The sequence below is a fragment of the Bos grunniens genome, chromosome 11 (genome assembly GCF_055505025.1).
Source record: "Bos grunniens cultivar Pamir isolate PY7600 chromosome 11, Bosgru_T2T1.0, whole genome shotgun sequence".
Classification (NCBI taxonomy): Eukaryota; Metazoa; Chordata; class Mammalia; order Artiodactyla; family Bovidae; genus Bos; species Bos grunniens.
In genome coordinates this window covers 98,497,574-98,520,736 of record NC_141175.1, presented here as the reverse complement: position 1 = coordinate 98,520,736, position 23,163 = coordinate 98,497,574, and the positions used below count along the sequence as shown (strand labels likewise).

Sequence of the window (23,163 nt, the reverse complement as noted above, 5' to 3'; positions counted from 1 at the left end):
ATGTGGCGGAGGGGGCGGCGGGGGAGGGGCGGGGAGGAGAAAGTGGCGAGCGGGAGGGAGGTGGCTTGGGGAGGATAAGGGAGGGGGAACGACAGATTTCCAGCTTCTACGACGCTCTGCCTAAATTAAAAAGCAACCAATCGGAACCGCCGGAAGGGGGGCCGCGCGTCCTGAGCCAGTCATTCCGGGGCTGCCAGTCACCCAGCGGGTAGCCAATCAGCGGGGGCCCCGGTGCTCGACTTCCTTGTGTTTGGGAAAGTGTGGTGGTGGGTGCGCGCTCGCGGCGGAGGGTAAACATTCGACAGTCCCCGCTCGGAGAGGGAGGGACAGAGAGAGGACTGTCAGATCGGAGCCGAGCCGGCGGGCGAGAGAGGGAGAGAGAGAGAGAGGGAGGGAGAGGGAAGGAGCTAGGGAGAGCGCGCGAACCGGGGCGCACGGCGAGCTCCCCCGGCAACTCCGCTCCGGCACGGCCAGCGCGCGCGCCGTCGGTGCAGCCTCCGCGCCGTGCGTCGTGCCCACTGGAGTTGGTTGTGTATCAAGGATCCCCTATATGCACACACACACCTCCATCTCCACCAATGCACTCTTCTTCTTCTTCCTCCTCATCCTCCTCCAGACCTCTGCTGGGAAAAAAATAAAACACCAACCCCAACCGTCAGCAGCAAGGTAACAGAGAAACGGGACCTCGTGTTTTCGCCTCTGCAGCTTTTTCCTTGTTATACTTGTCTCCTACTCTCTGCCCAAAAGGAAAGATGTCCCATCAGACTGTGACTGTCGTGAGGAGAATGAAAGAGGACTCTTGTTTCAGAGGCAACCGAGAGCTCCGGCAATAGCAACTTCAGAGCAATGCACCAGCGCGAGAAGTTTTCCTAGGACAGAGCAAAGTCGAGCCGAGAGGACCAGAGGGGGAGAGCGGGAGCCCGTGTCTCTGCTCGGCACGCGAGCGGCCAGCACCACCACGCCTTCAAGGACAAAAAAAGTTTTCCTTCTCCGAGGGGAGACGAGCGAAGGGCGTTCCCGAGGAGCTGGCGAGGAGCGGCCGGTCGTCCGCGCTGTGGTCCAGCAGAAAGGAGCGGCTTCTTTTCTTTGTTGCCTCCCGTGAAGTCGCCACTTAGCAGGTGGACCGGGCCCTGCGCCCCGGGCAGAGTCCGCGCTCGCCCGAGGACCGGAGGAGGAGGAGCACCGGTCGGTGCGCCCGGCCCGAAGAGCCCCGGCGCAGGCCCGCGCCCCTCCCGGAGAGCCCCGCTGGAGCGAGCCGCTCGCGCCGGGGCTGGGGGGCGGCCACGACCCCCCCTGAGGGGGGCGGCCACGGAGCGCGCCCCGCCGAGAAGCGAGCCCCCCTCCCCGGAGCGCGGCTCCTGCGGCGGCGGCTGCTGACCAAGGCCGGCCAACGACCCCCGCGCCCTGCCCAGCGGCCTTGCAGCTGCACCCGGCGGCCGCGGCGGCGGCGGCGGCGGGGCCGGCGGGGGCCCGGGGCGGGGGCGGGGGCGGAGCGGGGGGAGGCGGCGGGAGGCGGGGGGGCGCGGCGGCGGCGGCGGTGGCGGCGGTGGGGTGGCGGGAGCGGAGCGGCATGGCCACGGCGGCTTCTAACCCCTACCTGCCGGGGAACAGCTTGCTAGCGGCCGGCTCCATCGTCCACTCGGACGCGGCGGGGGCCGGCGGGGGCGGTGGCGGCGGGGCAGGGGGCGGGGGCGGCGGGGCTGGGGGCGGCGGGGGCGGCATGCAGCCGGGCAGCGCGGCCGTGACCTCGGGCGCCTACCGAGGGGACCCGGCCTCCGTCAAGATGGTGCAGAGCGACTTCATGCAGGGGGCCATGGCCGCCAGCAACGGTGGCCATATGCTGAGCCACGCGCACCAGTGGGTCACCGCGCTGCCCCACGCCGCCGCCGCCGCCGCCGCCGCGGCCGCCGCCGCCGTGGAGGCCAGCTCGCCGTGGTCTGGCAGCGCCGTGGGCATGGCCGGCAGCCCCCAGCAGCCGCCGCCGCCGCCGCCGCAGGGCCCCGACGTGAAGGGCGGCGCGGGGCGCGAGGACCTGCACGCGGGCACCGCCCTGCACCACCGCGGGCCGCCGCACCTCGGGCCGCCGCCGCCGCCGCCGCACCAGGGCCACCCCGGGGGCTGGGGGGCCGCCGCCGCCGCCGCCGCCGCTGCCGCCGCCGCCGCCGCCGCCGCGCATCTCCCGTCCATGGCCGGCGGCCAGCAGCCGCCGCCGCAGAGTCTGCTCTACTCGCAGCCCGGGGGCTTCACGGTGAACGGCATGCTGAGCGCGCCCCCGGGCCCAGGGGGCGGCGGCGGCGCGGGCGGCGCGGGGGGCGGCGGCGCGCAGAGCCTGGTGCACCCGGGGCTGGTGCGCGGGGACACGCCCGAGTTGGCCGAGCACCATCACCACCATCACCACCACGCGCACCCGCACCCGCCGCACCCGCACCACGCGCAGGGGCCCCCCCACCACGGCGGCGGCGGCGGCGCGGGGCCCGGACTCAACAGCCACGATCCGCACTCGGACGAGGACACGCCGACGTCCGACGACCTGGAGCAGTTCGCCAAGCAGTTCAAGCAGCGGCGCATCAAGCTGGGCTTCACGCAGGCCGACGTGGGGCTGGCACTGGGCACCCTGTACGGCAACGTGTTCTCGCAGACTACCATCTGCCGCTTCGAGGCCCTGCAGCTGAGCTTCAAGAACATGTGCAAGCTCAAACCGTTGCTCAACAAGTGGCTGGAGGAGGCGGACTCGAGCACCGGCAGCCCCACGAGCATCGACAAGATCGCGGCGCAGGGCCGCAAGCGCAAGAAGCGGACCTCCATCGAGGTGAGCGTCAAGGGCGCACTGGAGAGCCACTTCCTCAAGTGCCCCAAGCCCTCTGCGCAGGAGATCACAAACCTGGCCGACAGCCTGCAGCTCGAGAAGGAGGTGGTACGGGTGTGGTTCTGCAACCGGAGGCAGAAGGAGAAGCGCATGACGCCGCCCGGGATCCAGCAGCAGACGCCCGACGACGTGTACTCGCAGGTGGGCCCGGTGAGTGCCGACACGCCGCCGCCGCACCACGGGCTGCAGACAAGCGTGCAGTGAAGGCCCGGGCACCGCCGCTGTCACCCCGCCGCCCCCGCTGCGCCGGGCCGGGCTGGGCCGCCCTCCCCTCGGCCCAAAGACAGGTCTGCCCGCCCTCGGGGGAACGGAGAGGGGCGCACCGAGGAGACGCTGTTTGAAGTCCAAGGAAGGAGGGGCGAAGCAAGCAAACAAAGCCTACAAATGCCCAGACAGTTTTATATACACGTAGATGGCAAAACCGAGAGAAAAAGGGGCGATCCTGAGGTCTCTTTCTACTGTGGTGGTGGTTCGTTTTCTTGGTTTTCTTTTAAAAGAAGGGTGGAGATGCCAAGCGCACCAAAACTGCACTCGCGAGGTTTTTCCCACCCTGAGAAATCCTACACGGCGACGGTGGATAGCACTTAGCACCTGCTTCGTCCTCTCTTCCAAAAAAAAAAAAATTTTTTTTTTTTTTTTAAAGCATCCCCTTCCCTTCCACCCCCTCTCTCCAAAGGGCCCCCTCCAGCCTGGAGAGATCCACCGTAACTTTGTTTCCTGAGAGCGACCTGAAGGCCTGCTGGGGCACCGGCTTTAATCAGGGGTGACTCTGTGCTCCCGACCCCGTGATTCTTGTCCATATTAAAGTCATCTGGGGACAAACAAATTGACTATGAAATGGGAAGGCGAAAAAAAAAGAACACTCTCCAGAAAACAAGAAATATATATATATATATACACACACACATGTATTCACAGCTTCTGAAATTAACAAACTGATAGTAAAGCCAAAAGAAAAACAATACCTATCGTCAAAGTAACCTTGGAAATAAAAGTATCAAGAGAGAGCAGAGGGACAGGGACGGGCGAGGGAGCAGGAGATGTCCACCGGCCAGTGAGAGAGGCCCCGGCGCATCCGGGCCCGGCCGGGCGGACTGGGCGCCAAGTGAGGCCTGGCCATCAACTCCGGCCTTATCTGCTGCCGCTCCGGTGGACGACGCCTAAAGATGCCACCGCTAATATTTTTTTTATTAATATTTTTTATTTTTTATTTCTGGACTGACTCAGATCAAGGGATTTAGAAAGACAGCACTTCTCCGGACTCCTGCCTTCATTCCGTTGCCAACTTTGATTGAATGGGTGCTGTGGATGTGCTTATATAATACTGCCCTTTCCATGCAGTGTTTTTGGTAGGTTTTAATAAACAGACTTTTCAAAAGACGGCAATATAGAATTGTTAGATCCGTTGTTGATCTAAAAATATTTGCTTTATATTTTCATTAAATGACTTCTTTTAATATTTTATTCAGAATACTTATGAACTGCTGCAAAACGGTAATTTATTTTTCCCCAGATCTTGTATTACGTGTTTTTTTCAGACGAGCACAAATCAAAATGAAATGAAAATATGGACAGTTGCTAGGTAATAAGGGTATCTTTTGATGTGATTATTTGATTGTAATTTAATTTGAGTAGTGATTCCGTAAGAGCTGATCGAGAAAATAAATTTGTTAGAATGAAATAGTCTGTGTCTGATGCATAAACACTGTGTGGGAAAGAAAGTCCTTTAGAAAATATTTTTTTACTAATGCAACTCCTTAAGGGATAGCGCTGAGGGAGCAGAGTCTGTTCCACCTAAGGCATATTTGCAAATCTAGAATAAAAGACGATGACAGAAACAGATAGTCATTGACATAGTAGTCCCTCCTTGTTAGCCTGTTAATTTCACAATATTCCCCCCCACACACTCAATTTTAGTGTTTTTTTTTTTAGGTGAGAATGTCTAAATGCTAGTCCTTTGCCCATAGATACCTGTGTCCTTTATCATCTTTAGCAGAATGTTGGACTACATCCCCAGTAAAAAATGTGCCAATTGGTTATTAGTGGTTAATACAGAGTCTGCCCCATACCACCAAAGTTTAGCCTCTCTTTTTCTACTCATTTCCTCCCCGCCCCCCCATCACCATATTACTATATCTCTTTCCTCTTTTTTCTGAAGGCTAACAGTTGTGAAGAATAGCTTACAAGTCGATGAAATATTTTTGTATCACTTACTTCCCATGAATAACTGTATGTAATTAATTTTAAATTATTAAGGCGTTTGGGGAGGGTTTTGCTTTGTTTTTCTTATAATGGAAGAATATTGTCCTAACATCCTGATTATGGTCCACACTGCATTACCCTCAGTGTGACTACCAGCTTAGACTTCAGAGTCTAGATTTCTGTGTTTTGGCCTTTCCCCAGTATGATTCTATATTTTCTTTACTGGTGCTGGGGGTTTTCACTTCCTGATCATTCTCTAGATACATCCTGCCGAGCGGTCACATTTATCAAGTTAACATATCAATATTTACAACATGGGAAAGTGAAAGTGTAATGCCTCAGGTTGTAAGTAACAAGACGAAGAAGTCTCTGTTGAGTCCTTTTGTATCATACTTTTAAAAACAAGTATTTAGGGGTGATAAAGCAATGATTTTTATAGATTAATTTCCCCCTAATCTCCTTGAGCTGTCACTCACTTTTTTCCTCTTCTCTCATCTACTCCGTCTCCCTGTAACATCAATGCAGGAGTTTAAAAAAAAAAAAAGAAAACTGTGTGAGCAACAAGGAATAGTTATTTCTTCCAGACAGACCCTGTGTCACTTTCATAAATCAAGCCCAGCCAGATGGCCATGTATTGGGTTGCATTATTTTAAACACCAAATCGTACTAAAAATCACAATCATTTTGATTTGTGAAATCTGAAAAAGGCCATATTTATTAAACAGAGGGCAGGAAAAAAATGAAAACAAGAAACCACAATTTACTTTTCTTTGCCTTCTCGGTTCCTATTTCTCTTGCTATTGTAATCTCTGTGCCCAGATTTACAACCTAGGAGAGATGTGGCGGGGAGGGCACGAACTTCATCAATTTTTGAGGGTCTGTGTGCAGGGGCAAGCACAGAAGGCCTTATTGGAAAGCTGAGGATTGGGTGTGGTTGTTTATATTGGGTGGAGGCTGCTGGCCCATGAGGTGAAATCCTATTTTCCCTCCAGGACTGGTAGTGGTTGATCAGACAGAGAATGGGTCTATTTCAAAGGTTAGAAGGCATTTGCTTACTTGATCTGGCTGACAACAAAAGAACTAACATTGGATTTCACACTGTTTTCTATTAAAAAGTAACCATTGCTGTTTACTTTGGAAGAAGCTCTTCTAGAGGTAGAAGAATTTAGAGAAGCTGGGAATGATAGTCCATTTTATTTCATTATTTTGTATTTTTTAAAGTGAGCTCATGCTTGCACTCCATATTTTTTTTAAAAATCAACCTTTTGAATGTATTTACAAAATGAAATTCATGGTTGGAAAACAAAAGAGGGCAGATACAACTGATCAGTTTTGTGCTAAGGCTTATATTGTTACACATGTAAATAATGAAAACATTGTTATATATCACCAGATCTTTTTAATGAATTTGGTCATTGTGTTCCTTTGTAGCGCAAGTGTCTTGTGCTTCGTCAAGTGTCCGTTTGTTTCCTCCATTTCAACCCACCCCCACCTCCCCTTCCAACCCAGAGGAGTGACAAAGTTCTGTTCCATCAATCTGGCTAATCCTGAGCTAGGCCCATTTATAGTTTGCAGTCTCCTGTGGTTTCTGATCAGTTGTCCAAGCCACAGCCATCTCATTCACCCAGCCATCTTCCCCTGCAAGTATGGGCGATAAATCATTCAAGGTGTATTTAAAATAGTCACTTTGCTGTTGTTGCTCTGCCTTTTTTTTTTTTTTTTTTGCTTTAAGTACTTACCCAAGGACTACTTCTTTGTTCCAAAACAGAACTATTCATTATTGATCTTAGAGATTCCCTCTGCTTTCCTGTAGCTCACAGTGTTTGCTCATCACCATGCTCATAATCTGTTTTGTATGAATGGTTTTCAACATTCAGAGAATAATCGGTTCTAATATTAAATGCAGTATATGCTATTGATAGTTTTATCGATAAGTGTAATATTTTAAATAATTTTAACAATTAAATTTGTTTTTTAAATTATATATTTGTAAAGTATTTATCCTGTTGGAAGCAACAATATATTGTTGTATTTATTCGTTTATTTTTATAATAAATGATCAACCTCTTCAAGCTAAATCAAAAATGACACTTTTATATATTTATACAAAAATGCATTTTAAGAGATGGGCATATTTGCACCAATTTGTATGTAAATAGAGTGAGATCCATCAATAACTTGTAGCTTTCAGAACTAAATTGAAGGAAGAAACATTCTCTCCACATGGAGTTTAGTTTGCCCAAGTTCCAGGGTAATTAATCAAACTCTAAAATGCATGCAACAAGTATTGGCACTGGATGCAGACTTGAAATTAATTATTTAGGAGGTGGACCTGGTTTTTTTCAAGGCAGAAGGATAGAAATGAGAGAATCCAGTTCTTTCATGAATTGCACGTGGCTGCCTGGACCTACTAGAACAGATGCTATGTATCAGTGGTAAAACCTAGTACCTGGCTGTGCTCAGACGCCTGTGGTGGCGAAGGACACTGAAGGAAAATTGAAAGTTTGAATTTCTCTGTGATCAGAAGCAAGGTGATACAGAAAAAGTAATTTTGTTCTGTGTTTTGTTTGGTAAATAGATCCTCTAAATGTGTTTCTGAGTGCAGACTCTCTCCTAGTCCTGTTCCTGACAGCAGAAGTCTCAGTACAGGTGTGGTGATGGTGATGGCGGTTGTAATCGTCGTTGTTGTTGCTGTTATGAGAGTGATACTTGTAGGAAGTGTGGGGGGCATCCCTCCAGCTGTCCAGGTTCTCTCGGTGGCTTGGTCATCTCAGTTGCTCACAGCGGCTGTTCCAAGGAGATCGAGGGGCTCAGGGTTTGCCTCCAGAACTTTCCAGACTAGGAGAGGAAGCAGTGCGGAGGCTGGAAGAGACGGTGGGGGCGGGGGCGGCGGAGATAGCGAGAGGGCTACTTGTGTAATAAGATTCTTTGATTTTGTTAGCCTGGCTCATGGCCTATTAATTAGATTACTCTCTCTTTCATTCTTGATTTCACATCCGTGTTTGTTCCTGTCTCCTAAAATGTGGGCGCGAGCGTTGCGAGCAGGAACCAGTGATGTCACTGCCGGCCGGCGGCGGCCGCCTGGCCTTCTGGAGGGCTCCGGGCCTCCAGCCCTCTTTCTGAATCGGGGCTTCCTCGAGGAAGAGTCCTTCTGGAAGTGACCTCAGAGGGGTCTGGGAAGAGGGCAACTGGCAGCCTCGCGGCGGCCGGGTGTGCGCAGGCCGCCGGCCTCGGGGAGGGGACGCGGGGAGGGGGCTGCGTGGCGGCGACCCGGCCTCTCCACCCTGGGATCTAGGACCGGCCTCAGGTGGAGGTGGGGCTCCGAGGAGCGCAGGAGGGTGATGCCCGGCACAAGGCCGCGGGCTTCAGACGCCCAGCGTCCCCAGGGAACGCAGCGCAGGGGCCCGGCGCCCGGGTGGGGCGGGGGCGCTCGTGGGGCCGGGGGTGGCCCGACCTTGCCCGGCCCGGCTCTGCCCGGCGGTCCGGCCGTAACAGCTGCGGACAGTCCCACAAGCTGTTTTCCTCGTGGCGACCATTCAGCAAAACGCACGATCCTTTCTCAAAGATTTAAATTTCGCGGATGAATTACCATACACCGGTTGCTTAGCAACTAAATTCAAGCAGGGCTAAGAATATGCAAGCTTTTTGTATTCTCATTAATAAAAATGCCACTCTGACACAGCAGCCCGACTTTGGATCACTGCAACTTCTGTAAAAGCCGTAGGAGAATACAAACCGATCCTGCCATTTAATTACAGATCAAAATGGCTTGAAACGCTATGTTTTGTTCATCTATCTTCCTAAAAGCGATGTAAAAAATAACGGCTTTTCAAGAGCAGTAGTAAATTCTTTTTTTTTTTTTAATGGAGTTGTCTGTTGGGGTTACTGATCATTGTCATCTGAAACTTTTGGAAACAGGTCGAAATATCCCACTTCATCAACATTTCTGCTCTCTCCCTAGCCCCATCCTTTGATGCTGCGCTCCGTCCCCAGCCAGATAATAACAATTAATATCATAATTCTGGAGCAACTCGGGCCTCGGGAGCCCTTGAGACGAAGGACAGTTGGCTGAGCAATCGACAAAACCAGTAGCTGGAGAAAACCTGAGAACTTGAGGACCAAGAGAGATAGAAACTTGTGGAAGTTTCCTGGGAGGGCTGGGGGGCTTCTGAGCTCAACGTGGCTCAGGCTCCGGGGGCCTGGACACCACGTCTGGGAAAGCACAGGATGGAAAGGAAGGTCTGAATCCCTGTCCTACAAGTTTGCAGATTTTTCCTTCTGGGCCCGGCCTCTTCTGCCCAGAATTCGGTGACGGTGGAGCTGAGAGGGCTGAGCGCAGGGCCTGCTGACCGACCCTCTCCAGTCCCCGCGCCCAAGGGCCCTGGAGGAAAAGTAAAGACGCAGCTGGACCCCGGGTCTCCAAGGACTGGGCCTGCGCCAGAGACCAGGGCCTGGGGTTTCCATCGTAGGCACGGCATGTCCCTTCCCGAAAGGTGTCTCGTAAGGAGGGGATGCACAGGCTCCAGCCCCGGGCTACAGTCCGAGGAAGGAGGGGGAGCTGAGGTCAGCGGGGCGGTCCCGGGGTGCAGGATGCTCGGCGGGAGGCCGGCGCTTGGTAGAGTTTGGGCCGCCTGGCCGGGAGTGGGGAAGGCGGGCGCTCCACGAAGGCTGGGGTCAGCCGCGTCGCGGTCCCCTCCAGGGGCGGAGGGTCCCGGGCCAGCGCGGCGACCCAAAACGGGTGGTGGGCGAGCGCGATGCCGGGAAGCAGGGGATGCTGAGCGGCGGATGGGTGTCCAGGCCGCCAGCCAGGAGGATCGCGCCGCCTTCGCCTCTGAAGCTGCCGCAGGAGGCAGTGGTCGGCTCTGAAAAGATGGGGGGCGGCCGGGAAGCGGGGTGGGCAAAAGTGAAACTCCCCTTATTAATTCCAGCAGCATTCCCAGGGAGCTATCCCCCTCCCCATCGCACTTTAGCGAAAGTGAGAACTGAGAGATCACTTTTCCTTGGTCAGCCTGGACCCTGCAGGATCACAGCTGCCTCAATTTAACCCGATTTCTTTCTAATGAATATTTTTTTAAAGTGGAAATTAAACCAAAAGTTGAATATTTGCTATATTAAGTGCCCAGAGGCATCAGAGTCCTCAGGAAAACGTACATAATAAACAGGAAGCCATTTATTTACAAATATAATTGCCCTGGACAAGCCACATTCCTGGTACGTAATTCATTAATGGAATTTGTTCCTTCTCCTGCCTTTGGAAAGAGAAATTTTAGCTTTTAAAAATATCTGGGTCTGGGGGAGGGGAGGAAGAATGGTTAGTTTACCTGTTCCTAAGAAAAGAAGCAGTAGTGTCTGGGCCAATTCCTGTCTGTGGAGATGTTAAATAGTATAAAATATCATTTAAAAGACATGGAGAGGCCTTTGTGTGTATGAGTTTCTACTCTTCAGAAAATTAAGTTTGTTGGCAGTGGTTGCTGTCACCAGAGTTGCCCAGTGAAACTGTACTGGTAATTTAACCCTAGTTGGGGTGTGTGTGCACGCGTGTGCTTGTGAACAAAACTAAACTTTAAATAACTTGAGCAAAATCTGACTGTAAACCTCACTTAGTTGCCAGAGTTTTAGAAATGTCTGTGGCAATGTGCCTGCTGCCCTCGACCCTTCCTGTCCAGTCATACCTGGGGCTGGTGCTGGTTCTGTTTTCTTATCCCTGGTCTTCATTAACTGGGGATGCTTTCTCTAAGAGAGCTCCTTCCCCAGCGAACTGGGAGAGGAGCATCCTTTAGGAGAGAGGTGATACCCAAGGGGAGGAAGAACCAAGTGTGAGTCTCCGGGTGACCCAGGGAGTAGTGAGTAAAGATCAGAAGCACAGGACACACCGAGGTGGGTTTGGAGCTTCCTGAGGCCCCCAAAATGAGACGACAACAGAGGATATAAAGAACAGAACTGATTTCCACTTTTCATTGTGGCTACAAAATCAGGGGGTGAATACGGAGAGGAAGGCAAAGGCATCTTTTTAATTCAGAAACAAAAACAAAAGGACAAGGGCTGTTTTGATGAAGAGCTTCCTGGGAGACCCAATATTAGTTCTGTCCTGCAGAACTGGCTCCCTCCTGGCTGAAGGCAAGTCCATTTAGTTGACTGGAACACTGCACACTGAAATAGAAGAGATACTCGTTTCAGAGAGCTTCCCTTGCGCGAGCACTGAAATATAAGGTGCGCAAACCTGCCACCCTCAGTCCACCCAGGTTCAAGCAGGGCAACCTGGAGGTATGAAGGGGTCCTTCCACTCTGCCCCTGTGACAATCTCGGAGGGAGAGAGTCTATTCTTCACTCATGTTTCCAAGGTTGAAAACTCTCCGTCAGAGTTTAAAATGAAAAATAAATTAGGTCTAGCTGGAAAGTACAGTATCACTCAGAAACTAACAATATGAAAACAAACATCTTATTAGCTTGGGCTTGAGACTGTATAGGTTACAACAATTCGTGAACAAAACAACACCTAGAAACAATTTTTTATTAACATTTGGGGAAAGAAATCTTTCAAACTTGCTCAGGCTATCCTGCTGATTGTGTTTTATACCCCTACAAGATTTTTTCCCAACAGGGCTTTAAAATGCTTCGAACCTGACATCTTTAGCTCTTCCAGGAACTATTTTAACAAGAAAGGGAGGCTAAGCAAATAGCCTGAGGTCCAGGGAGGGGAGAGGAGGTGGTGGAGACTCAAGGCTCAAGCCTGCAGCCCACACCTAAAGAGGGAGTTTTGATTTTCAGTGGTGGGGAGTGCCTCACAGCTCAGCGCTCCCTACCTGTGTACCTGAATTCATAAGCTGTCCTCTGGTTATCAAAAAGGAAGGCCTGCAGGTCTGTAGGCGAGGTGGGTGGACATGAAGAGAGAGACCAAAGATGGATCAGTTACCTACTCTTTTGTTTCTAGGCCTGAACTGGGGCTTCAAGGAGGCGGGGGAAGCCCCCCAGGGAACGAAGCCTCCACTTCTATTCGCATCCCCCCCTCCCAGCCAGAAAGCCAATTGCTGGCTGACTGGAGCAAATTGGTAACCAAAGGGATCCCTGGGTACGTGTGTCACATAATGCACAGAACTTTCTGTGGGGATAGGCCCTCACCCAGGTGACTATGTGTAGGCAGAAAAAAAGAAAAAGGAATTAAGACAGATTAAATGGAAAAACTCTGAGAGATGGGAAAAGTGTGGCCTCGTACGACGATGCGTGCAAGCCCATGTGCATGGAAACAGTCATAGCTTGCACGTCCTCTGTGCCTGTGCTGGAGCATCCTTTAAACACCCTGCCTCTAGCTGTATTCAGGCTAAAGAGAACTTGTGCCTAATCTGGGGGCTGGAGGAGAACCTTCCTACCTAGGAACACCAGGCCCTGGTGGCCCTGGAGCCCTTAGGAGCCAAGTTAGGTCCCAGCCGTGTTATCCTTACCCTGCCCTTTTGGTCAGGATCCTCAAATCCTGACTGTGGGAGAGCAGGTTACCCCCGGCCCATGGCCCTGAGGCGTGCACCCAATCACCTTGGCCTGGGGCAGGAGAGCAGCTCTCTCACCAGCAGCGGGAAGTTGCCTGCTGCCGCCCGAGGTCACATTCAGAAAGCCTGTTTTTCTGGGAGAACCTCGCCACAAAGGCGAAGGTGGTGCAAACCGTGCTCATTTGCCCCAAGCACCAAGGGGAGATGTAACCGAGGGACAAGCACTTGGCAGGAGGGACTGTGGAGCAGGACAGTTGGTCCGGGCAGCATCCCTGCACCCAGCCCTCTCTGCAGGAGGGAACAGGGGGTGGTGGAGGGGCCCAGGAGCGGGAACTGCTGACAGGCAAGCAGGCTGCCGAAGCTGTAACAAAGGATTCGTGCCAAAGTAGCACCAGGGATCTCCAAAGGATTGCACACCTTACAGGCGTGTCCCCAGCTGCTGAGACGGGAGTCCCTTGATGGTTCCTGGGGCTCTGTGGACGTGCCAGGGCTGTACATGGCGCGGGGCCCGCTGCACGGATTCTCCACCTCGGCCTCGTGCTCCTACAGGCCGCCGCAGGCTGGTCCCCGGGCGGGTGGGCGAGCGCTGGTCTTGTTGAGCAAGCACCTGGTTGTCTGAGAAGGCGATGGGCTGTGGTGGGGCCCAGGGGTGCCTGGATGCCAGGTGGCAAGGCCCGGCACGCCTCCCTGCCTGGCCAGACGAGCACTGGAGCAGGGAGCTCTGGGGGTTGAGTCACCAGGGCCTTGCAAGGGAAGCCAGCGGGACACTGTGGAAAGGACGCCTTCAGGACACGCTCTTGGGGCAGGTTGCCTTTCCCGAGGCCTGAGCCTGGCCGTGCGGAGCCCTGGCGGTGACCCTGCACCCCAGCGCAGCCTGGGCCTCCAGCTGCTGGTGGTGGGGGTGGCAGAACACACAGGTTGCCAACGTTGTGCCCTAGCCCCAGGATCTGGAACAGTTCAAGGCAGCACTGGAAAGTGGGTGGGTGGCTGGCTGGAGAGTGGGAATACCTCAGAGTTCTGTGACTTCACCCTAACTGTCCCCACTGGCTTCCCTGGGAACTCGGTGGGGGGTGGTGGAGGGGCTGAGAATGAGACAGGCAGGAAGAGAGAAAAAGCTCAGGGTCCCAGTTCAGGACACAGAAACAGGTGGAAGAACCTGGCACGCACAGAGCTGTCCCTCCACCCGTGGGTGGATGAGCACAAAGTGGGTGATGAAGGCAGAACATTGGGACAGAGGTGGGAGGCGATGTAATATGTGGATATGTGGCCAGTGGCAATCTCTTTACTGGGAATGGTTGCCGACCTGAGCACCCAGTGGCCAGCACCCACCTTTCCAGGTCTCCCAGCCCCCAAGCCGCCCAGAGCAGAGGATCTGCCAAAGTTGGCTGCAGCCCTCAGGCTAGGCCTCCAGATGCCTCAAACCACCCTCACCTCCTCCCACTGGCCTAGGCTGGGCTGGGGCTGCGACCCCACGAACGGCCCCTGCAGTGGGGCCCGCTCGGAAATTCCAGCCAGTCAGCCCAGCATGGCGAGAGGGCTGGAGGCAGTGAGTGACACTGGCTCCTACCCCTGGCTACATACAAGTGCAAATGAGATGCATTTTGGCTGATCAGTCCACTGTATTTTCTGCAACTTAATGTGTCTAGTCTTGTCAACTCCTCTAGTCGGGAAGAATAGCAGAAAATTTTACAGAGAATCTTTTCTGTGTGTGTGTGGTTTCCAGCTTCGATTCCATCCAGGGGGATGGGTGAGAGAGGAGAGGAAGGGGAGGCTTGCTGACATGAACAACATTGTATAAACCCTCCTCGAATGCAACTTTCAGCCACAAACAAGAAAGGAAAAGGAGATGGGAGTGGGTTAGAGTGGCTGACAAGAAACCTTGATGAAACTTAGGTGGGTCTGGCTGGGGAAAGTTTCCAGCACTGTTTTCAAGAACAAAATTCAATTGTACTGACTTGGGTGGAGGAGACAGAGCAAACTCCTTCCCTCTGCTAACCTCCATTTAGTGGAGGCTTATGCAGGGGGGCAGTTTTCTGACACCAAAGGAGCCCTATGTGAGTAACGTGTTTGCTATCCTCTTTCTATGTCACTTTTCAAACAATTTGTCAGTAAAGTGAAAAAACTTGCCTCCAATTCTCACCAGAATCCCCTACCACCAGGTTTCCTGGGAAAGCAAGTTCTCTCAGACCTAGATGATGCCGGCCTTCTGTGAGGTAAGGTGGGAGTGGTGGGGTGGAGGGAGGACCAAATGGCCTCTGGAATCTGCCCAGGCCACCTTTGGGGGAGCTTTCTTCCAGCATGGAGCCCTGGGACCCTGGCAGGACACAGGGCCAGCACCAGCCTCCACTCACACCCCTCTTCACAGATATTTGCTGTTTCGGACTTGTGTGCAGCCGACCCCAGCAAAGGGAACAGGAGATTTCCTGAGCCATGTTCCCCAGCCCTGGCCTCCTCGCTACCCCGCTGCCAGGCCCTGTGGTAGGCAGGGCCCACACTGCCTGGATTCTGGGAGCTGTATGCCAGCCTCTAGCCCCCTCTTCCCTGGGAGTCTCAGAGTCAGCAGGAAATAAGTTGTTGACTGTGGAGCTGTCCTGTTAAGATCTACCTCTGGGATCAGCTGCCCACTCCCAGGGGTGGTTGCAGCTCTACTTGGAACCACAGGGGCGGCTGACAGCCTGAGCTGGGCAAAAAGAGCCACCAGCGAGGCATGCCACAGGCCCATTTCATTCAGATGTGGTTTGGGGACCCATCAGTTGTCCAAGCTGACCCTGCACCATCCAGTTACCTGTGGGGGATCCTTTCTCTGCTGTATTCCTGGGCTGAGGTGTGAGATATCCTCACTGCAGGGCAATTAACTCTAACAGAATAGAATGGGGTGGAGTCACGTGCTTCACAGGGAGAGCAGGGGCAGCCAGGCACTCTGAAACCATCCCCACATTTATGCTCCTTAGCCGAGGAGTTTGCTGGTCAAAAGCAGCTCAGGTTTCCGCGTGCAGCCTGGGCATTATACCAGCCTGGTAAAGACATCAGAACCAGGTGTATGCTGCTGCTTTGGCTTTCGCCGGGAGCCAGCAAGGAGCTGGGGAGATGTCCTTAACACATTCACTGCCCCAACTCTCCCAGAGTCCCCAACAGGCAGGCTCAAAGGGCTGAACTCCTGGCAAGGAGCAGAGGGGAGGGACACTTCCAACTGCCCCCTGGCTGAGCCTGCCTGCCTCATGGTGGCTGCTCAGGGCCCCTGCCAGCTGCCCTGTCCTCTCACTATGGATTCCCAACAGCAATACATTCCCTCCCTCCCTCCATCCATGCCGCACCCTCCCATACCAGAACTAAGCATGGATTTCCATTTGGGATACGAAGAGGGTGTCCTTAAAGAGGCAAGGAGGTTCGTGAACCATCCTCAGTCCCAGTAGCTTTTTCACCAAACAGATGAGTTTCACTCAACTTTTCTTTTGAACAGCCACTCAGGCTAAAACCATGCGAACCCATGAGCAAAAAGAAAAATTGAAACCTGGACCAAGTTCCTTATTTCTCCTTTGCCCTGTGAGTTCACCATCCCTCATTTCTTCAACTCCCAGCCATCTTGATATCCATGACCCCAGGTAAAGATTTAAAACACTTGTTTCTTAAAATCGTCCAGGGCTCTCAGCATTTACTAGAGTAACTAGAGAGAGAACGCACCCTCCCCTCCTAGCCTGCCCCCCAATTCTGCATCCTCACCAAATAAACACCACCATCAATTACACTTTGCATCACTTCATTCGGCCAGAAATGAAGACTCCGTTATCTACCAGGAGTAAACATCGGCTTTACAGAAAGAAATAAATTCGACCATGTCTACCTCCTGGAGAACTCTTTGAGAACATCATCTGTCTTCTTACCTCCTTTACTGGGGTGGCGTGCTGTAAACATCTGAGGTAGCAGAATTTTGAAACGGCTTGATTACCTGGAGCTGGGTTTGGAGTCCTCAACTCCAGTCATTAGTATACAGTCATTAGTAGTCATAATTGGTATTTAATTGCTTGATCGGATGGGTGCTTTATTGGTGACCAGATTTAGTTTCCCCCAGAAGTAGAAGAGGTCCAGGATCAGCGAAGGAGAAGACACTTGCAGCAACTTTTTCAAGCAGAAGGAAAGTACTTGTGATATATTTGCAGACATGTGTCTCACACATTTTTTCCCTGCCTTTTGTAAACTAAGAATAAACATTACAGATCTGGGTTTTAATTTATCCAGATGAGATCATCAAGTACCTAGGAGATTTCATATATATATTTATGTGTGTGTTTTATACACACACACACACTATAGAATATACATATACACACACTGTAGAATATATATATACACAATAAAATACATATACACACAATAGAATATATATACACACTATAGAATATATATACACACAAAATAATACATATATATACACACACTATAGAACACACACATATACACATATATATATGTGTATTATATATGTATATATCATAAAGTACCTAGGGGGTTTCATACACTCACACTACAGAATATATAAATATACACACACACTTGAGAATTGAGGACACTTGGCTGCTAATACTAAAAGGCAGAAACAAACTCAATACCAAAGCAGAAACAACTGAACCGCCAGCAAAATCGAGGATCTAAGCAAGTTCACTTTATTCCTTCGCAGGAAGAGGGTCAGCGGCGGCGAGGCGAAGTTGCCTGGGTCTTTGCAGAGGGACCCGGCGGCGAGGCGCGCCAGACCTTCCCACCAGCGGCCGCCTGGGCGCGGTGCTTAGCGACCCCTCGTCCCTCATCACCTCCCCCTCCACCACCACCCCCAAAACGCTCTTTTGTGCGGGGGGTCTCGGTCTCCATCTGGTCCCCTTCTCAGAACCCTGCGGCCGGAGAACTTCCTCCGCCAGGCGCCGCCCCCACCTCCGTCCGCGGGCCTGCAGCCCGCTCCCCGCTTTGGACTCACCCGGCGCGGTCCTTCCATCCACTCCACACACAGACAGGAAACCGGCCTCAGCCGGGGCAACATCTGAAACCACACTTTGTCGATAGCATCAAAGACCAAAGCGCACACTTGGGACTCTGAGCTCCCGAGCCCGCTTCTAGCAGAAAACCGGGTCCCCAGGGGAGGGCGACCGGGGGCCAGATCCTCTCTCCGACCGCGCCGCCGGCTTTCTTATGGAAATGAACGCGCCGGGCCGCGCGCCCCGGCTGGGCTCGCGCCCCTGGCCCCCCGGTCCGCGTCGCGGCCGTGGGGACCCGGGCGCGGGGCTCCCCTCCGCCCGGACGGCCCTCGCGCTGCATTAAATATTCATGGAGATCGCTATTTTCTTAAAGGAGAACCCGCCGCGCGGGAAAGTTCACAGCCAAGGGCAGGCACAAAGGAGGTCTCGGTGCTGCGCGTTCCGACTCCGAGAAATGCACCCCTCTCCACGGCGGGGCTCGCTCAGGAGACACGAGGAGGGGCCTAGGGGACAGGAGAGCGCGAGCGAGTCACTTTTCTTGGAGGGGGTGGTAGGAGAGCTGAACTTGGCGGAAAGAAAGCTTGCTCCGTAATCCCCCCTACAGTTACTTAGACATTGACCGAAACATCTCACGCGCCAGTCCCCGGGGCTTGCTTGCTTTCTTTTTTTTTTTTTTTTTAAGGAGGCTGTTGGAGCTTCCTCCCCGGGATCCACCGGCACCGGGGGCAGTAAGAAAGTTTGCCCGGCGCTGTTGGAGATGCGCACGCACGAAGTTTATTAAACCTCTTCTCGAACCACAATTTCAGTGGACGTTATTAAACCTCTTCTCGAACCACAATTTCAGCGGACGGTTCCAACAACAACCAACCCCGCACCTGCCTGCTTGCTGCCCCGCGAAGCAGAGGCCGGACTCACGGAGAGCCGGCCGGCCTGTCCAGGAGCAGCGGGCTGGGGCGATTTGGGGGCTAGTGTCTGGGCCTCAGGTCCCACTCGCGCGCCCCGCGCCCCGAAGCCCCCGCCAGCCTCGCGGCTTCTCTCCCGGGAATGCAGCCGGACCCCGGGGCCGAGCCCGAGTGGGCGGAGGGTCGAAGAGGTGGACGCTGAGGCCGGCGCGCCGAGGTCCCTGCGGGAGCGCCCCTCTCGCGCTCAGGGCCCTGCGTGCGGCCGCGGGGGCCCGGCCTCGCGCGCCCTCGCCGGCAGGCTGCGTTCGCCCCCGGCCCACGGGGCTTTGTGTGCCCGGCCCCGCGCACCTTCGCTAGCGGTCGGAAAGCCTCGAGCGCCATCTAACGGGAGCAGCAGCAGCTGAGGCCGAACGGAGGTGGGGACTGGCCGCGCGGCCCCGGGCGGGCGCTCCCCGCCTCCTCCCGTGCCGGCCGGACGCCACCTCCGGCTCGCGCACCGCACACTGGCTCGGCAATCCGGAGCCCCCCCGAAGCCCACTTTCCGGGATCGGGGGCCGGGGGGTGCAGCGGCCGTCTGCGATCTCGGGACCGTCCCCTGCGCCTTGTCCTCCCTTCTGTGCGCCCCAGGCCACAGGAGGCGGAGGATCGTCTCGCACCTGCCTTATAGGGCCCTGGTGCCCTTCGCGCGTTCTCATTCTCCTTTTGGCCAGCGATGGAAAGTACCAAGGAGTCCCCGGAGGGAGCACCAGGTTCCGGAAAGAAACAGCCACATAATGAAGAGGTCTGCAGCCGAAGAAGCTTCCAGAGGGATGGGGGAAGGGCTATGGGAGAGGATAACGGCTACAAAACAAAAATGCGTCATGGAGGGCGATTTGGTCTTGCAGGGCCTCTGGGGAGCTTCAGGCGGCTGCTTTTCGGGAGCTGCTGTTTGGAGAAGACTTAACAAGTGGGGAGTCCTGCATGGGCCTTTGGAGAGGGCGCGGGAAGCCGGGCACAGGGAGCGACAGAGGAGAGAGAGCCAGCACCCCAGAAGGTCGGCTGGAGCTTGCGAAGGTTCGGCCCCTCCTGAACGTTCCAGGCCACCTTGGAGGCCGGCGATTGTGGGCGGTACACGTGGTGACCGTGCGCTCCTGTCCGCTCAGGGGATTTCCGCAGAGTCTCAAAGTTGGCAGAGGGGCTGGCGTCCCTGAACAGCTTCGAAGGGAGGACAGGAAGGGAGCAGGGGTGGCTGTCAAGGCCCAAACCGCCCTCTCCTCAGACCCCTTAGCTGCCATCTGCCCGGATGTTTCCAGTGTGGGTGACCTGTCTCCATACCTTGAAGCAAAGGGCCAGAGGCGGGAAGGGGGGTGGGCAGCCTGAGTGAGACTCCTGGCTTGGCCCTGGTGATGAGACCAGAGGGGCTGGAATGTAGACCCCAGGAAAAGCAGAGGATCTTCGGATCCAAGCCCAGAGATGGTGAAGGACTGAGAGGCCTCTCCCACCCTTCCTGGGGACTGGAATGCCTGTTCCCCCCCACCCCACCCCCCAAGAATGTAGTGAGAGTAGACAATGACGTCAGATGGACAGTTTTTATTCTGGTAAAAGACACATGCAATTCTCGGTCTTCACCATTTTCAAGTGTGCGGTTTAGTGGCATTAAAGACATTCCTACTGTTGTACAAGCACCACCACCACTCACAGGACACTGTCATTGTCCGAAACTGAAACTCTGTCCCCATTAAACACGAAGTCCCTCCCCCAGCCTCCGGCACCCACCTTTACTTTCTGTCTCCATTAATTTGATGACTTTTGAGTCCCTCATATACATGGAAGCATACAGTATTTGTCCTTTTGTGACTGGTTTATTTCACTTAATGTTCCTGGTGTATCTTGTGTCAGAACTCATTCTTGTTAAGGCTGAATCATGATTGATTGTGGTGCCTACTCCAGTGGCTCAAGGGAAAAGAATCTGCCTGCAATGCAGGAGACTCAGGACACACAGGTTTGATCCCTGGGTCAGGAAGAGACCCTGGAAGAGTGCATGGCAACCCACTCCACTATTCTTGCCTGGAGAATCCCATGGACAGAGGAGCCTGGCGGGCTGTAAGCCATGGAGGTCACAAAGAGTTGAACAGGGCTGAGACAACTCAGCATGCGTGCACACTCACAAACCTAATGAAGTAACACTAATAAGGAAAATTGACTGTGGATTTTAGCAGAGTGGAAACACCCTGATGACTATTTCAAATCTCTACTCTTTCATTTTTGAGTCCAGTTGTACAATCTGGAGAAAATGCCCAAGAGAGAGGGGCACACAGACCTAACACCATTTATAATCATTTCTAATCACCTCCCTTTCTAATCACAAGCTGGAAAAATGGAAGGGCCATTGTATGAGTGAGCCCTATTCTTTTCTTTGTTTCCAGAAGGAGACCAGAGATTCAGCACCTCTTAAGTTGAGAGGAGGGAAGACAGAAAGTGTGTCTGTCTTCTTCCTGGATTCTTTGGTTTATTCCACTTGGAAGAGACACCAGTGTCCCCCACACTGGCCATGTGTTGGGGCTGGTGGAAACCCCTGAAGTCCTTTTTCCTGAGAGAGGGCTGAGAAATAGCTAGCATACAGGGAGGAGGGCAGCTGGTCCACCCCGACCCCCTGGCTGGGAACTGTCTCCCTGCAGGGCAACCTCTGCTTACGCTGCCTCGCTCGGCCCTGGTCGCTGGTGTGCTCAGCCAGGCTTATTTAGAAGTTTTCTGTGGTGTATTTAGAAAGTGCCGCGTCCTCCTTTCCACTTCCTTTTAACATTACAGGCTGTGGAGACAGGTCAGTATTTTAATTGCCCACATTTTAAGTGAAAATATCTAGCGTGGGCATATGATAATCAGTGGCAAGGACTGTGGTGCCGGGGTCGGAGGCCCCAGCTCTTGCCCAAGCTCCACCTTGACCACTGAACCACACTGTTTCTTTTATCCAACAGGAGGGCTGGCCCAGGACACAGACGAGAGAAACCAGAGCAGCCAGTGTTGGCAGAGACCACCACTTGCCTTCTGCCGCCAGGCCAACCCTGCCCCTTGCTGCAGGGCCAGAGCTCAGTGGTGATGCTGGGGTTATGGAGGGAGGAGCCTGAGCACACCCTTTGGGAAGGCTGATGTGCAGGCGCTGGTGTCACTGTGTCTGGCCCTCTCCTTCAGTTGGAGCGGCTGCTCCCCAGAGAGAAGGATGCACTCACTGCCCATCAGGGGCTCCACAACTTAAGACAAAGAAAAAAAAATCATGACTGTGCCACACTCATGCACACACAGTCGTTCTCTCTTCCCTTGTTAAAGCTGCTTCCGTGTGAAAGAGAAGATGCTGGGGGATTATGTCCTGGGGCCACTGGGACTGAGGGCATTCTGAAAGGGCTTTGTGGTGTTTGGATCCAAGCCATTTGTTTTCAGAGAGAATCTCATTGGGTAGGAGCCTGCTTTTTCCATTTGCAATGGCTTATTAAGTATAAGCATCTCCCTTCTCTGTTTACTGAGTGATGAACTCTTCCTCCAATGACCCTGCCAGGGGAGACAGCCAAAGTATATCCTCAACACACGGTTACCCCGCAGAGTGTCCTTCCTGTACACCAGGAGACCACAGGCAGGACTTGTGGGGGAATTTGGGTGTCTTCTTATGATCCCCAATCTCCACTAATGGCACCATGTCACTAATGCCACCCACATCTCCACGTCCTGCTCCAGCCCCAGCAGAGAGACTGAAGGGCTACCTGGTGTAGCGGGCAGTCCTTGGCTGTGCCCTCTGCCAGTGGCTTGGCAGGGAGGCCACAGCCTTGGAGCTTACTTACTGTCACTGAATCTCATCTGTGTTTCCCACGGAAGGCTGTTCTTCCTGTCCCCACTGGGCAGGACAAAGAGAAAGGCAAAAGTTCCTTTCAGCACCTGCATGCAGGCTGTTAAAAACCCTGGAAACTCATGAGCAGTAAAAATTAACCAGACACTGGCTGATTAGTAGCTGGTTGTCTAGCTGAACTGGCTGGCTTCTAGTAGGTCAGTTTAGTATGAGGATGGTCCACTGGGCTCACAGACCCAGCCTTAATGAGCCAGATTCCAAAGGTCAGAGTGAAAACAAAATCCTGCGATTTGCCCAGATTTCAGAGACTGAATTCACTTGTAAGATCTGGTCTGGAAATAAGGATGAATGATTCCAACTAAGTGGATTCTTTTTCCTCTCTGCCAATTTCTTCCTGGTGATATAGAGAAAGCCTAAGACATATCATCAATTTTGTTTTATAAATATTGTCTACCTGCCTATACCTCAGTATGGACTATGGTGAAATAATTACACCAAACTATTTTCAGCCTCTTTCATACTCTCAGTGGAAGCTTGGTTCTTTTATTCTGTGTTCTGCTTTTCTGATGAGGCTGCACTGACTCTTTGCACTTCGAATTCTGTGAGGGCTGCATTTAGTGCGCAGATCCAGTCTTCTTTTACACTTGATAGAATACAGGGCTGAGGCAGGTATTGGATATAGGAGTTGGCATCTCGTCTAAGGGTTGGGATTATTTAATCTGCCAGTCACTCCGTCCTCACCATCTCCTGAAGAAAAATAGACCTCTCCGATCGAATTACCGACTGGGACGGTTCTGGGGTGGGCGGCAAAGACAGGTTTGAGCTCTGTTGGAGCACAGGATTCACTGCACTGCGTCCCATGATTTGTGTGTGTGTTACATCACACACATACACACACACAACACATACAGTAACACACACAGCGCACACACGC

General features: G+C 53.3%; 2 protein-coding genes and 1 pseudogene across 3 annotated transcripts in view; 1 reads left to right on the top strand and 2 right to left on the bottom strand.

The window, feature by feature from the left end:
• LOC147363662 (uncharacterized) overlaps positions 1-1,572 on the bottom strand; it is a 36,579-nt gene extending 35,007 nt beyond the window's left edge. The window contains exons 1-3 of the mRNA XM_086328389.1: positions 1,471-1,572; positions 940-1,370; positions 148-311 (exon numbers count right to left, since the gene is read on the bottom strand). Coding sequence (XP_086184515.1) covers positions 148-311; positions 940-1,370; positions 1,471-1,572 — 697 coding nt within the window. The remainder of the gene's footprint in view (positions 1-147; positions 312-939; positions 1,371-1,470) is intronic.
• On the top strand, positions 1,513-6,600 carry POU3F3 (POU class 3 homeobox 3). Its single transcript, XM_086323883.1, has one exon. The coding sequence runs from the start codon at positions 1,571-1,573 to the stop codon at positions 3,068-3,070; it is 1,500 nt and encodes a 499-aa protein (XP_086180009.1). The 5' UTR covers positions 1,513-1,570; the 3' UTR covers positions 3,071-6,600.
• A 4,628-nt stretch (positions 6,601-11,228) lies between these two features.
• LOC147363660 (uncharacterized) lies at positions 11,229-20,407 on the bottom strand (annotated as a pseudogene). Its single transcript, XR_015137472.1, has 2 exons — positions 17,223-20,407; positions 11,229-13,180 (listed from the first exon to the last, which is right to left on the bottom strand). The product of XR_015137472.1 is annotated as an uncharacterized LOC147363660 (transcript).
• Between the last annotated feature and the right edge of the window lie 2,756 nt (positions 20,408-23,163).

Coding starts and splice junctions, on each gene's coding strand:
- POU3F3 (XM_086323883.1), top strand. CDS start 1,571: ATGGCCACGGCGGCTTCTAACCCCTACCTGCCGGGGAACAGCTTGCTA.